This window comes from Lepidochelys kempii, chromosome 6 (assembly GCF_965140285.1).
Source record: "Lepidochelys kempii isolate rLepKem1 chromosome 6, rLepKem1.hap1, whole genome shotgun sequence".
NCBI lineage: Eukaryota > Metazoa > Chordata > Testudines > Cheloniidae > Lepidochelys > Lepidochelys kempii.
Window position 1 is genome coordinate 66,497,459 of NC_136385.1, and position 15,324 is coordinate 66,512,782.

At 45.3% G+C, this 15,324-nt stretch overlaps 1 protein-coding gene across 3 annotated transcripts in view; it reads right to left on the reverse strand.

The window, feature by feature from the left end:
- Positions 1 to 1,533: 1,533 nt before the first annotated feature.
- Positions 1,534 to 15,324, reverse strand: part of SLC8A3 (solute carrier family 8 member A3) — a 196,684-nt gene continuing 182,893 nt past the window's right edge. For all 3 annotated transcript variants that reach the window (XM_073348493.2, XM_073348492.2, XM_073348491.2), the window contains 4 exons: positions 14,925 to 15,049; positions 14,226 to 14,325; positions 6,746 to 7,021; positions 1,534 to 5,062 (listed from right to left, as the gene is read on the reverse strand). In XM_073348493.2, the coding sequence (XP_073204594.2) occupies positions 4,686 to 5,062; positions 6,746 to 7,021; positions 14,226 to 14,325; positions 14,925 to 15,049 (878 nt within the window). In that variant the 3' untranslated portion in view covers positions 1,534 to 4,685. The remainder of the gene's footprint in view (positions 5,063 to 6,745; positions 7,022 to 14,225; positions 14,326 to 14,924; positions 15,050 to 15,324) is intronic.

Below are 15,324 nucleotides of genomic sequence, written 5' to 3' on the forward strand. Positions count from 1 at the left end.
CCTTGCCCAGGGCTGGGAGCCTGGGCCTCAGTGGGCAAGTTCTAGCAGCTGCAAGGGACCAATCAGATGTGGATGCTGGCGGCGGGGGACCCAATCAGGAAGCAGACCAAATTTCTGAGCTGCAGGGTCTGCTCCAGAAAAATCCCGGGCATTGCCTTTTATTTGAAAAATCCTCCTGTACAGAGGATCAGAAAAGAGGCAATGACTGGGGAAAACCTTGGATGACGTTTGCAGCAAAGTTGCAGGTAGCGAGCATGCAAGTGTCAAGTGTTTCAGGTGATGAATTAGTCCACTGCTGCCCCTGATAAAATGACCAGCATGTTCATGTGGGTTATCGTGGGTGTATAGACTCATCCTGGCTCGGCAACCAACAGGTTGGTGTCGGAACTGCCAGTCAGTGCTGCTTGGGCGTCTCACAGCAGCTGGGAGAAGAAAAGAGCAAAGCAGCAGGGGGATGGAAGGACTGCCAGAGGAGCAAACAGGCAGGAGAAGAAACTCCAGCCAGCAAGCAGCTGAGAAGCCACGCGGCGAAAGGGTGCCTGACCCTACAAGCTGGAGCTGCCTACAGAAACCAAGGGAGGTAGGTTAGCGCTCAGGACATAACAGGAGTTGTGGAGCCTTGACTCTGCCTGGTTTAAGGGCCCTGAGCTGAAACCCAGTGGAGTGGATGTGCCTGGGTTCCCCTACTTTTCCCCTGGGAGACTTAAGGGCTTTTGAGGCTCCCCTGAGCACCAAGACCAGCTGACACCAACCATGTATAAGGAGAAAACCCACACAACCCCTCAGGACTGAGGCTAACACCTTTCATAGCCCAGACGAGGGCTACCATACTCAGGCAGGAGGCCCTGACCACCCTGCCAGATGGGGTGAACTCTGGAGTAAAGACGGTGCTATTGCAGTGACACACTAGCTCACCTACACGTGGGAAAAAGTAAAGCCTAGTTACAAAATTGTTTTCAAAATAAGGCTAAATTGAATCTGACGAGGCCAACTTTCTTACATTCATTAAGGGGGCAATGGGACTGCTGATGTTTTTTTGAGACTCACAGCCCTGGGACATTCTTGCATAGCATCGAGGCCCCTTTTCGAGGCTTGAAATCTTGGTCGGCCCAATTGCGTGATGTCATTTTAATCTCTAGCTGTTGCTTTGCAAAGCCTTTGATCTACTTGGCATGAAAAATATTATCACTGGTCTTAGTATTTATTCATCTGTCAAATCAAGCAAGGCTGATTCTCCAATCAAAATCCAGTTTGGCAGCAGGCATAGTATCAGCAGCCCTATGAAGAAATTCAAATGCTTCTGGGGTCCTTACAGCAAGGAGGTAAGAGGGATTTACCAGTTTTCCTGCAGTACCTCCAAGGGGGGAAAAAAATCACACCTAATGATTAGTTCCAAATGTTCCTCGCCCCTTTAACTTTCAGATCTGCTCAGAATGTGTTCTCATCCAGCAATCAGGGAAGGAGAGAAGAAGGAACTTGTAGAAATGGATAAGGAACTGTAGAGTGTGATTTAAAAAGCAACAAGGCAACAGAAAGAGGAAAGCGGCTTTTATTCCAGACTGAGATGTGAAGCTGACAGGAAAAACAAAGAGCAAGGAACAATGGCAATGAAACCAGCGAGCTTTAACTAATGAAGAAGTGAGGTCTCCTGTGTGCAAAAGATCCATGGTGCAACTTTAGGTGGCTTATTCCTGCAAAATCTAATTGAGACAAATGGGGTGAAAAAGAAAAAAAGAAAGGGGTGGGGGGAGGGGAAGAAAAGTACAAATGCTTCCATGCAAATTTCCACAACAAAAACAAAACAGAACAAAAGGCAATGAAGATTTTGTTTTTCTTTTCTTGTATTTTTTTAATTATGTAAAAAATAAAATAAAATAAAATAAAATAAAATAAAACACTCCACAGATGTTATTGGCCTGGAGCAGTTTTTCTCAGTGTATGTAAGGGCAGCAAAGTAACTATAAGATTGGCACTAGCATAGTCCTCCCTCCTCCCGCTAACCCTCCCTCATCCCCCGACAAAGTGATCTTAATAAAGAAGCAGATGAAAAGCATGTGTTTGATAGAGCGCAAGCAACATAACAGCATTTCAAATACCCAAGCCAGGTTTCAACTAGGAATGGGAGAACCGGTCTGGATAAAATAAGAACCCATCTGAACCTCTGCCCCAAATTCAAACCACTTTTTTTTTCCAAACCTTTTTTTGTGTTTTCCATTTCTTGCACCTCTGCTTGCTGGGTCACAGCCAGGATGAGAGTTGCAATGTTGAAATAAGTTAACAAAAGCTGTTCTTGTATTTCTTGGCATTCTGGAAGCAAGATATACTGAAAATCTCAGTAGGCAACCCGTTCTCATACGTTTTCTTGCCTGATGTTGCAGACCCAAAAAGCTCTGCTAAAGTGAGGATAAGCATTCAGAAAACGTGGGTGCTTATTGGATTCACACCTTTTATTGTTCACCCACTGCTAGTTTCAACAGACAAAGCGCTCATTGCTCATATCATATCTGAGAGAAGAATCTTTCCTTTCCCTCTCACACTTTTTATATATACTTGATACACATCTGTATGAAAATAAATATTTCACTTGTCAATTAAGGATCATTTTCACACTCTTCCGTACATCTGAGATCATTTTGCATCTTCTTTTCCATAACAAAATAACACAATTCTCATTCCCATCACTATTTTCCCTCTGTGTGCTTTTGCCCAGCCTTTAAGGCATTATCAGCGCATTGACTCACTCTGATGAAAACACAGGTAAAGAAGGACCTCTTTCCATTTCCTGGTTTACTCTCTAATGCTCCAGGTTTGTTTAATGAGTGTGAAATTTACGAAGAAGACATTTCCCTTTACAGTACCTAAGTTTTTGACAGAAGAAAATATCTTCATCTTAAAAACACTTTAAAAAGAATGGTTTCAGAGTAACAGCGGTGCCACAAGTCCTCCTTTTCTTTTTAAAAAGAATGAAGCTGCAATGCCCTCTTCCAGTTCTTGCACTTAAGAAATATGTATATAGATAATATGTTTATATAGATATAAGTGTAGCTTTTATTTTTTTGCCAACCCAACATTTCAATTTGTAGCTGTTGATGTAATTCATGATATGAGATCTTGCTTGTATTCCTCCTTTTTATTTTTTCTTTAGAAAATGCACTTAAAATTAAAAGGGTGCTTTTCTAAAATGTACTTAAGATGACACAGATTGTCCTCAGATCTGTGGCAGTTTTTAAGACCGTACTGTACCTCTCAGCCTAGCAAAGACCACAATGGAGCACTGATCCTTGTTACAACAGGGTGTTAAAGGAGCAAATTGGCAGACATGATACAAATCAAAATGGGAAATGACCCGTGCACTGGAAAAATACTGTTATATGGTTTTGATTTGGTTTTGGTTTTTTCCCCGAAAAGGAGACCGGTGTCATCTTTGCTCAGCATATCCGATCCCAGTGGGTTACAGTAACCAGATGTGGGTCATCATCCATTAGGACATACTTGGCCTTAAAGACATTGGGAAATCAACTGGCCCTGAATCCAAGAGAGGCATTATGAAGAGTCATCATGATCCTTTTCCCTTTGGTAAGCATGTGTGTTTTTAAGGACAAAGTAAACCCTTCAAGATGATGCTTAGAAACCTTTGAGTGGCATGTTATGCCTCAAAGAAGCTTCTCGTATGCACCAAAATGTGAGAACAGCAAATTATTTACATGAATTCACCTTCACTTTAAAGCAAAAAGGAAAACCCTGCTGCCCTCCCACAAATCAAACACAATACCATTATGATCCTAAGGGACATGCCCTGGTTTCCCTATCTCCCTTTTTTCCACATTGCAGGCTATGTCTGTGTATTTGTTCATTTCTTTACCTTTTCTAAACGAACATATTTTCCTCTCCCTGCAGTACCACAGGTTTTAAATTTTTTCTACACAAAGAGAGATGCCATACTCAAAATATACAGGATACATATTATGTTAGAGGTCTTTTTTTCTTTTAAATCCCAGGCAGGTGCGTGGGTTGCTCCAGGCTCCAGCCTTCATCATTGTATTTTCCTGTGTGTGTGTTTGTATTTGCATTTGAAATACATCAGTCTCATGATATACTTAAAGAAATGAAAGCATGAAACAGATAACAGTGAGTCATTTGACTGTGACATTGTTTTTGTGGCATCAAAAAAATGCATGGTTCAGCTCCAGCACTGATGGAAGCTTGAAGCTTTTGGTTTTGATTTTTAACATTTTTTTGTCTATTTAAAGGAAGAAAAGAACTTAAAGCAACATGTTTCCTCTCTTCCCCCGCAAAACCTTGATCCAACTTATTTCTGTAATTCTCAACTTGTTTAGAAATACATGATACCATTTCATAATGGAGGACAGAAAAAGGAAAACAATAAAATAAAGAAAATGTGATCTCTGAAGGTGGCTGAAGATTCTGAATGTCACTGAATGGGGTCAGTGACTGGGTTTATTTTGTTTGATTTATTTAAATACCTTAAATTTATTTTGTATTTTTAACTTGTTTTTGTTTCATTATAATTTTGCCCTTCTTGCAGCCCAGTTGTCCTCCTGACCGGGCAACTGTGGACTCAGACAACTGTCACTTCTGGTTTAACAACACTTGGAGGACTGGTGTCCAATGAGGTAACAGAGGAAGGGGATCCCTCCCCCCCGACTTCATCATCTCTCCACGGCTTAGAACCCTTTGATATAGCAATAGGCCTCCAGCGTGGCAAAAAGAATGTACAGGAGCCACAGGCTCACAAAGAGCAAAGTCGTGGCAAGTCTGCACCCCTTGGGGCCTCCTAGTTCCCCTCCAAGGTGAGGCCGCCTCCGGTACAGCAGGACACTGATGCAGACAAAAGCAAAGATGGTGAAAAGCGTGACGGAAAAGGCCAGTGTGCCCGCTGACACATGGAACTCTTGTCCCTGGGAAGCCCAGTAGATGGCAGCCACGGACCATGCCAATCCGATGCCCAAGAAGACGTTGACGGCATTGCTGCCTGTGACGTTGCCGATGGCGGCATCAGCGTACACATCCTGGATGGCGGCTGCTTTGCTGGCAAAAGTGTCTAGAAGGGAGAGACGTGAATTAACAGGAATAATGAAATTGTGCTGCCCAAAGCTGGGGGCCCTGGCAGTTTTTATGGTGAGAGAGCAGGCAGGGATTGCTGAAGCTGAATTGAAATAAGGACACCCTTTTCTGAGGGGGACAAAGGCCAGATTTCTGTAGTTGCAGAGAAGCGGTTTGAGAATGGCCCTGGTAGCGAGTTCTATTAATGGTCTCATGCCATTTTATCACCTTCTCCTTAGACTGGTGCACTAAGTTGCCAGATATTTATAGGCCTGTCCTGGCCTTCAATTTGCTCTTTTCACCCAATGCTCTGTGCCCCACTCCTTTTTGCTGATAACACAGGCTGCGGCACTCAACCTTCCAGCCAGAAGGATGCTTATGGCTCCTCTTCCAGCCACTAGCAGGAGTAAGTGCTGGGGGCTGGCGCTGTAAATGCTGCCCATGAACTAGGAATCAAGGCCACTTTCCAGCTGAGACTGAGACAGCATAATAAGCTGCTGCTGGATAGGAGACCTGTGTGTGTATCAGATTGACGGGGGCTAGTGGATAGCACTTTCATTAACATACACCCACAATGGGGATGGGGACATGAAGGGGTGGGCTTATTTCTGAGTGAAATTGGTGCTCTAGAACTATAGTAGATTATTTGACTAGATGTAAATAGGTCTTATCTCTGTCCGCAGTGGCCGCTTGCTACCATTTGTTCGGCAGCTTTGCCTAGCAGAACTGAAGCTAATATAGAGGCCGACTACACTGCCGTCAGAGGTGTGACTGCAGCTGAAGCAGGCACAGCCAAGCTGGCGTTACTCTGCCTAGCCGTGGCTAAAACTAGCCCTGAAGACATGGCAGTGTGGGCTTCAGCACGGACTGTACAAGCCTTCCTGGTCCGTACTTGCACTGCTAGTCCAAGCTGGGAGCCATGGCTGCCCTGCTATTTTTAGCCACAGCTGCTAGAATTAAGCTAATGTGGGTACGCCTACCCAAGGTGCAATCACACCTCCCATGGCAGCGTAGACATAGCCGTAGAGACGCCACTGCCAGTGGCAATAGAGAAGGACAGTCCCCGCTGGTCGTCATCATCATTATTATTACTACCAATCATGTATATTGCTATAGTTCCTAGGAGCCCCAGTCCTGGACCAGGATCCTGTTGTAGTACGTTCTGTACAAACACATGATGCTGAGGTCCCTGTAGGCACAGCAAGGGTGCAGCCGTCCCACTGTGTCTGGTCAGTGGCTATGAGCAGAGGATGTTGGTTTGCCGTATAGTTACTGCCAAGTCCCTTAACATTCACCAGTACAAACCCCCTCAAAACACATGGCCCCCTCAACCCCTCCAAAACCAGACAGAATCCAAAAACCTGCCAATAAACCACAGTTCTCAGAGATTCTCACTTGCTGCATCCTGAACCTCAGGAGGTGAACAGCTTTTGCCTGGGGGAAAGGGGTGTGAGTCTACTCTCATTCCCCCCTGAACCTCAGTTCCCAATCAGATTTCACATCCCATACAGCATCACAAGAACCAGTGGTTCCTGAAACACCAAAAAGTTACCCACGCAAAGGATTGTGGGATGGAGGGCTAAGCCCCTCTCAGATTTGCTGCTCTTGAACAATGGGATAGGACAGAGGTGCTAGCCATTATTTTCTCCTATTGCCACACTTTTGCCCTTGGCCTCCTCACCTGGTACTGAGGTGCCAAAGGCCACAAAGACAACAGCTGTCACCGAGTCCTTGAGGCCAATGGTGCAGCCAAAGTGGGAAGCGAGGTCCCCAATGACAGCGGTGAGCATGCCAATTATCATGATGGACACCACAAAACAGGCCCAGCCATTGCAGTACTCTGTGGGTGGCACGCAAGCAAAGAGCACCTTCCAGAAGACGGTGAGGAAGTGCATGACGTAGTCAAAGCAGGATGGCAAGCGCTCCTCACCAGACTCATCCTCATCTTCATCACCGGCTGCAAGCAATCAAGACAAGAAAGCAGATCACCAGTGGGCTCTGTGAAATCCCAGGTTTCAAAATACTGCTGCATTTTATAAACTGAAGTCACATGGATTATGTTCTATTGATCATTATTGCAACCGCAAAATTTCACTGAAATCACACAGACAAGAACTTAAATCGCATATTTGGCCAATGGGGATGGAGGCCTGGCTGCTGTCTGTCTGGATTTCAGAAAGGAAAGGTCAAACCAGGAAACAGTGGTATTACCTTTAACAGTATAATCCAGGCAACAGGTAGGATTCAATCAGTGAGGGATCAGGGGAGAATGCTAACTACTGCCTGAGGGGAAGGAATGAGCTGTTGACACTGGGCTCTCTGTGACAGCCTTAAAAACTCAGCAGCAAAGCACCTGTCTTCTGCTGCCCAGGAGGTGATGGGCAACCAATGATTTGCGTGCTAATGTTCCTGATCTTGAATATATGCTGCATTAGAGAGTGTTAACCAGCTTTCTCCTCTCCCAGCTGTTCTCCACCAGGCCTGCAGTGTTACCCCCGTCAGTTAACATTCTGAGGCTATCAATGGAATGATAGGAGCTACACATTCAGCAGCGCAGCAGGAGTATCTGAGGGGGCTGTTCCTGGGACATCGGCATGCTAGGAGATGCCAATCCAGATGTGGCTTTAGAAAATTTAGCTGCAGTTAAATTCTGTGGTATACAGAGAGAGAGCCATCAGTCAAGTACACACAAGTTTGCCTTAGTGCTTGTTTATTTGGAGCAAATAAACTCCTCCGCCAGCTTCACCTATTCTCTGCTTTCCTGGGTTTATTGAGTGAGGTGGGGAAGAGGCTGAGGATAATATCAGGATTGCCTTGAAATGGCATCAGGGTATTTGAAAGTGGATCAGCAATCACAGAATCATCTCTTAATGTCGTTCTTGTACCAGTACACAGAGGATTTGATCATATTTATCACCATAGCAATGCAGACAGCATCATGAAAATAGTGAAGGCCAGTCAGGCATTCCTATTTATACTTTCTCAGATGACAAGCATGAGTGAGCACTTGAAATTGAAAGGCAACACATTTTACAGGGATAAAAGTAAATACTTTCTTATGCAACATGTAATTAGCCTGTGGAACTCACTGTTGATTGGCATTATAGAGGCACAAAGCTAAATAATACTAAGAAAAAAAGCAGAAACTGATAAACTAAGGATATCTGCAAGAAGGTTGGGTAAAATTACAAGGGCTCTCAATCCCCATCTTTCTGGGAACGGGCTGATCACCAGCAGAGGTCAGGAATGAAATTTTCCATCCATTCTACAGTATAACATACCTATGTACCTTATATAGGGGGGTTTATATGTTCTTCTGAAAAATCTGCCACAGGCCAGTTCCTGACACAAGATGCCAAACTAGGTGAACAATTGGGCTATTCCAGCATGATGCTTCCTATGTTCAGTCTCTTCCTATTGTTATGGTATCTTCATTGTTACTCATAATAAAGCTAGCTATACAAATCTAATAACTGTGACTGGGCCAATTGCTGAGGACTGCATATCCCCTGAAGCAAGGGAGCACTAAGCTCCAGTGACCAAACGTAAGTAGATTAAGCACTACTCAACTGTAACTACAAAAGTTGTCACCATTTCTCCATACAATACTACTGGCACTCAAGACAAAACTTCCAAAAGCTGTCCAAACAGTAATGTGTGTCTGGTGTAGGCATTCTCAGAATTGCCCCAAGGACAGAACTTGAACCTTAGTTGGTTCTTGGGTTTAAGGACTGCTGCCTGTTTCTTAAGGAACCATGTGACTGTGATAGGAACTAAGCTCTTCTACATAGAGGAAGCATGCTAGGCCCATAAGCCAGAGGTCAATGGATCAAAACCATTCCTTGTTAGTCCTGGGCTGCTTCTTTTGATTTCATTACAGTGTATAACCACCTTAAAAATACCAGGTACTAAAGGGCTCTTTAGTTTAGCAGAGAAAGGCATGACAGGAACCTATGGCTGGATGCTGAAGCCAGACAATTTCAAACTGGAAATAAGACAGTTAAGAGACACAGCATGACTTCTAAAAGTAATTACCATAAGACATGAGGCAATATTGGACAAGATCCAAACTAACTACAAAACCTTTCAGACTGCACAAGATGTGGAAAAATCCATAGCCCAAAAGATGTGTGTCCCTCCAAAGATGCAAGGTATAATCAATGCACAAAATATGGACATCTTGCAGCTGTTTGCCATAGTAAGACAGTCAGGGAACTGACTGCTACAGATAGTCAAGAGCCATTGTTTCTGGGATCTACCAATGTGATGACACAGAGGCCATCTGGAGAGCAAGACTGAATGTTAATGGAAAGACTACTGACCTGAAAACTGACTCAGAAGCAAATATGACGATCATATCAGAAGGTACATATATTTACCTTCAAAACTCGCAGATCTGAAATCACCTGATACAGTCTTGATGGTATTCTAACAGCATGGGCCAGTTCACCACAGAAACAACTTACAAAGACAAAAGATTTGCATTCAGAGTATATGTTATCAAAAGATAAAAGACCAGCAGCCTTACCAGCGGCAGCCATGATGTGTTTAGAGAGAAAGGTGGAAGAATTCAACAAAGTATTTGGTGAGATTGGACTTTTGAAAGGAGATGCAGTACAAATAACCCCATGAGACAATGCTGAACCATATATTGTACATATACCTTGCAGGATTCGCAACCCAATTGCTAAATATGTTCTTGGGAAAAAATCTGGTAGTAGCAGACTGTGATGGGGTGGCTGCCCCTCACTGCGAGAAAAGGGGTTAAAAGGGGAGGTTGCACCAGGGGCAGCCAATCAGAGAAATGCTGAAGGGAGCAGCCAATCAAGGCCAAGCAGGCCCATATAAAAAGGGAGCTGCAGGGCAGAGGAAGGCAGTTCTCTGCTGGGAGTCCCTGGAGGAAGGATTGTGTCTCTGGAGGGTTGAGAGAACTGCCAGTACCCTGGACAGAGCAGTGCTGCAAGCAGGGACTGGGGCAGTGAGAGACAGCTCCTGGCTGGGGTTTGCAGGCTGAGGCAAGGGCTAAGAGGATGCTGGGGCCATGAGGAAGTGGCCAGATAATTTGCTGCTGTTGCCACTAAGAGAAATGGCTGAACAGCAGACTGCAGGTCTTCTGGAATGGGGGAGCACAGGGTGTAGCATGGCCAGAGGACTGTGTCACTGAAGCGGACGCCATGGTCTTTGGAGAGATGTGGGTCCTAAAGCAGGAGTGAGGGAGTTGAGGCGCCACCCAAAGAGGGCACACTACCATGCAGAGCTAATTCCCATGACAACCCCAGCAGGAGGCAACAGAGTGGTGAGTGAACACTGTTACATGGACACTCTGTCATGGAGCCCAACATCATACTCAATTATCTATGAGCTTGAAGATGATGTAAAGGCATACATGGATGCTATGGACACATGCTGACCAGAGTCAGAAAACAGACTATACCTGCTACAAAAAGCAACCTCAACAGACACACAACTTCAAGAAGTTCTCAGTTACATGAGGTCTAACTGGCCAAAGTATCTAAAGGACACTAAGGAAGTGACAAGAGACTACTTTCTGGTGCATGGACAATTAAGTGAGTCAAATGTACTCATAATTAAAGGTGATTACATCATAATTCCAAATGCAATGAGAGAAGAAATCTTAAACCTCATCCATAAAGGACATCAAGGGCTAACTAAATGCAGTGAACAGGCCAACCAGTCTGAGTAGTGGCCAGGCATCAGCAAGGGAATAAAGTATCTGCAAATGAACATTGCAGGTCTTACACACCAACACCACACACACACACACACAAAACCCTTTAATGACAACACCTCTACAAGACAGACGTTGGAAGAGACTAGCTGCAGATTTATCTGAATTCAGAAGATATCATTATCTGGTCATAATGGACTGTTTTCCCAGGTATATAGAAATAATGTACTTGAAAGACATAACATGTCACAGTATTATTGAGAAACAAATGCTCATTTTGGTATTTCAGAACAAACCAGTGGTGGACAACAGGCTATAATTCACTGTAGCAGAATTTACGTTTTTCCAAACAAAATATGATTTTTCATATTACTAGCAACCTACATTACCCACAAGCAAATGAAGAAGCTGAGAGAGCTGTACAGACAACCAAGAAAATCCTACAGCAGGAAGATCCATTCCTTTCTCTTGTGAGATACACATCGACATCTGTAGAAGCTAGTGGATATAGTCCAGCACAACTCCTGATGGGAAGACAACTCAGAACTGCTGTTCCAACTTCAGAAAAGAATCTATCTCCAAAAAGTGGCCAGACACAAAGAGAGCAGACAATTGGATAAAAAGGCTAAAAGACCTTATGAACACTTTTTACAACAGATGACACTCAGAGAGCTAACAAGTCTAGAACCTGGTGACTGTGTTTGTGTCAAACTGGATGGAGAAGAAGCATGAAGAACTGCAACTGTCCTAAAGAAAAAGAATTAATTACCCAGATCATATGTGACTGAGACTGACAGTAGAGAGTTCAACAGAAACTGTCGACATCTACAGTTTTTGCCTCAGAAGGACCAATCAAAAGAACAAACCCTACAGATGGTGGATGCAGAACAACAAGAAGATAATGCAAAGATTCCAAACTGACCAGAGACAGTAGTTGCAACTAATGGGCAGCTAGAAGACCAAGTTGTTATGCATTTGGGTTGTGTAATTAAAAAACCAGTATGATTCAGAACACTTAACAGACTGATACATACTAAAAGATAGTGTACATTTTATAAATGGTATGAATGAAAAACATAAAGGGAGGGATGTGATGCAATGCTAAAACTATATTATAACATTCAGCCACTAGATGGCACCATGTGTAACATATCTTGCCTGAGCTGGTAACAGTGATACCTGGCAGCGCATTAAAGTATTGTAAAGGTTACACATTTCTTGTCTCTCTCCAGGATGGAAGCTCTGTAGACTGTCTGGTATAGAAGTCTGGTCTGCTAGTAGCAGCCCTGCACCTACTGTGTACGAGCAGTACATGACAGAGATGGCACGCTGTGCACCGGTTACAGGGAGCTGCACTAGCGTCTCTGCTGATGCCCGACTGCCTTGTTAACCCTTATGCCGCACATGAGGATGTGTGTCTAGAAATGTCCAAAGGGATAAATGTGTTAGGGTGAATGCTCTCTGTGACAATTCCTTCGTAGAGTCAAAAGCTGGCTTTGCTCATTGAAGTGCGGATGAAATAAAACACCTATTGTATAAGGATTTCCCATCCTACTCTTCTCCAGTCCCTCCCCCTTCCCAGAATAAAATCAATTACCAAAGCACTAATTACACTGGATTAAACTCGCATGAATTTGGTTCCATCTGGGTGCAGCACCATTCTGCCATGGTGTGAGCACTGACTCTAGGAGCCGGTGCCCCAGAGGTTGAGTGCCCTAATGCATGCTTGGCAGGAAATACTGAACAAGGGCTTTAATTAATCAAGCTTCTGAGTTCTTAAGGGCAGATAGTCTGAGGCACAGGGTGGAGCAGCATTCCCGTCATCCTATCAGGGATGGAGAAAGAGAGAGAGAGAAAGAAAATAAAGATAGGAGGAGGGAAGGAGAGAAAAGGGGGGGGAGGAGGGAAGGAGAGAAAAGGGGGGGGGAGGGATAGAGAGAGACAGAGGTAGAGAGAGAGAGAGTCTGCATAGAAAGAAGTGACAAGAAGAAACCCAGATATCTCTTGCCCCTTCTTCCATTCCCGCCTTTATTTCTCATCAGTCTCAGATGCATGAATCACAAGCTGCCTTTGGGGCTCACTCACTTGCAAGCAGCTCCAGCTAAGCCCGTGCAGCAACCCATCCCCACAGCTGGCTGGGAATTAACCCCTTTCTGAAAGGGCTCCAAGGCACCAAATGGCCAAGCTGCACTCTGAACTGCTGACCTTGCACCACACACTATCCTGTCACTCTCCTGGTGCCAGCTTGAAAGGGACATGGCCATCAGCTGTTGGCTCATTATGGTTTTTAGTTTGCGTTTCAGTGTATTAGTCTCTATTGTTTGCAAAGCATTCCTGGAATCTGCAAAATAGGGGCCTAATCCTGCAAACTACTGAGCACCCTGAATTGCAATGAGAGTGCTGAGGACCTCCCCGAACTGGGCGCTAAGGTCTGAATCCACAGGTGTTGCAATGCTGAGCGTCACAGTTCACCACTTTCTTTTTTGGGGGGTTGGGGGGAATCTAGAAAATCACTGTGAATCACCGTACCTCTGTGGGCTGAGTGCAAGGCAGGCTTGCTCTCCAACCCCATTGGGGTTTCCCTCCACACCAGGCCTGCAACCCACTGTTTGGGAAACACTGTCCTAAGCCCCGCCCCTTCACAGAGTTTGGTTCCTAAATCTAGGCTACAGGGAGGCACCTAGCTCTGTTTGAGATCCACACCTGGGAGAATGAGCCAGGTGCTTGCCTCACTTCACACAAAACAGCCAGAGGAAGAAGAAGTGGTGGTGCCCATCTTAGGAACTTTAACCCAGTGGTTAGAACACTTATCTTGGATGTGGGAAAACTGGTTCAATTCCCTCCTTTGACAGACGGGGAGAAAGGATTTAAACAGAGGTCTCCCACCTCTCAGGAAGGTGCTCTAATCTGAGAGATGGGATATTCTTGGGGTGGGGGGAAGGGTCTCTCCCAATCTCTCTTGTTGAAGCTGTTTCACTGAATCTAAACAAACAGGCATTGGAGCAGGGCTGGATCCTGGATCTCCCATCGCCTAGGTGGGTGCTGTCACCACCAGGCTGCAGAGTCATTCTCTGATCCAGTGACTGTGTTTTGAACAGCAGTAGGTCAAAGCACACTATGGAACTTGTAGTGTGCAGTAGCAAGGTCCACACAGTGACTGAGTGCGCTATACATTCCTGCCCTGGCTGTGGTTTGCCGTGCACTATATCTTTATGTAGACCAGCCCTTAGGTGCTGGAGGGCTACATTTTTAGAGTTGAAACTCCTGGTTTCTATCCCATGCACGTGGTTTAGCTGATACCCATGATCCATGCACGTTTGCAGTACACAGAGTTGTTGGAGCTGAACACCACTGAGGAAGCAGAGGCAGTTTCAGGCTGGCTTACACAGGCGCTCAGAGAGCCGAGTCTTGCTAGTACATTCCCTTAGGGTTGGTGACCTTGTTGTAGCTGGGCACCCTCAGGTCCCCTCACCTGCACTAACAGTAATGGCTTCCATGAACTGGTCCCTCCAGGAATGTGTCCCTACAACCAAAGCCAGGTTTGTCTTCTTAATCAGCTTGTCCACGGTACTCTGTCAATGGGACAAAAATGCACAGCAGTTAAACCAGCTTTGACACCACGTGCTGTTCTGAGAGAACACTGTGCTGAGAGGAGCACTCGGCCTTCCATAGGGGCTGGAACAGGCACTCCCCGCATCAGGGAGATGAAGGCCCTAAAGATGGGGCTGGTGGCTACAGTCATGCAGCTGCCCTTCTCTTTGTGCAGCGAAGCTTCTCCCTGCCCCTCATCCATCCTTCCTCTCCCCAGGCATTTCTACCCCATCTGCTCTCTCTAGACGGGTTGCTTTGTCCACCATCATCTCAGGATACTTGCTCCTCCTCTCTCTACAGGGGTAACTCACAGGCTCTCTCCACAAGGTGCTCATACACCTTCCCTTCATCTCTCCTGAAGCTGCTCCCTCATGCCTCTCTCCTCTGGGTTCTCCCTTAATCTCTCTCTGCTAGGCCCCTTTCTTCAGGTGCGTTCTCTCTCTCCCCTTGGCCACTCCCTCTCTCTCTCATGGCTGTCCACTCTGTTCAAGCCGCTACCTATATCCCTTCCCTCCAGCTGCTTCCTCTCCAGTGACACTGTATTATCTCCTCATGAAGAGCCCTGGTACCCAGCACTGACCTTGAATTCATAGGACTCCTCAATGATGACCTCTAGTTTGGGATGCTCGCCCAACACGGGCTTCCCCATCTCTGCAATCCTCTTGGCTTCCTCCTCTTCGATGGTCAGCTTCCTCTCTGCCACTTCTGTGAAAACAGCATCAACAATCAGCTAAAGACAGCATCCCTTGGACTCTCAGCACAAGGCAGAGGCGCTTGGTAGATGCTGTGAAATGCCTTGGGCACAAATACACACCTCTCACATTTTGCTGAGTTCACAATGAGCCTCATGAGAGTTTATGGTGGGACATTAGGTGAGTGGGCTTTTTAAAGAGCTTCTTATTGTACTTTCAATGAATTACACTTCTCCTGAAAATGAGGAACCTATCACATCAGCTTGAGCCAGGCACATACTGGGGAAA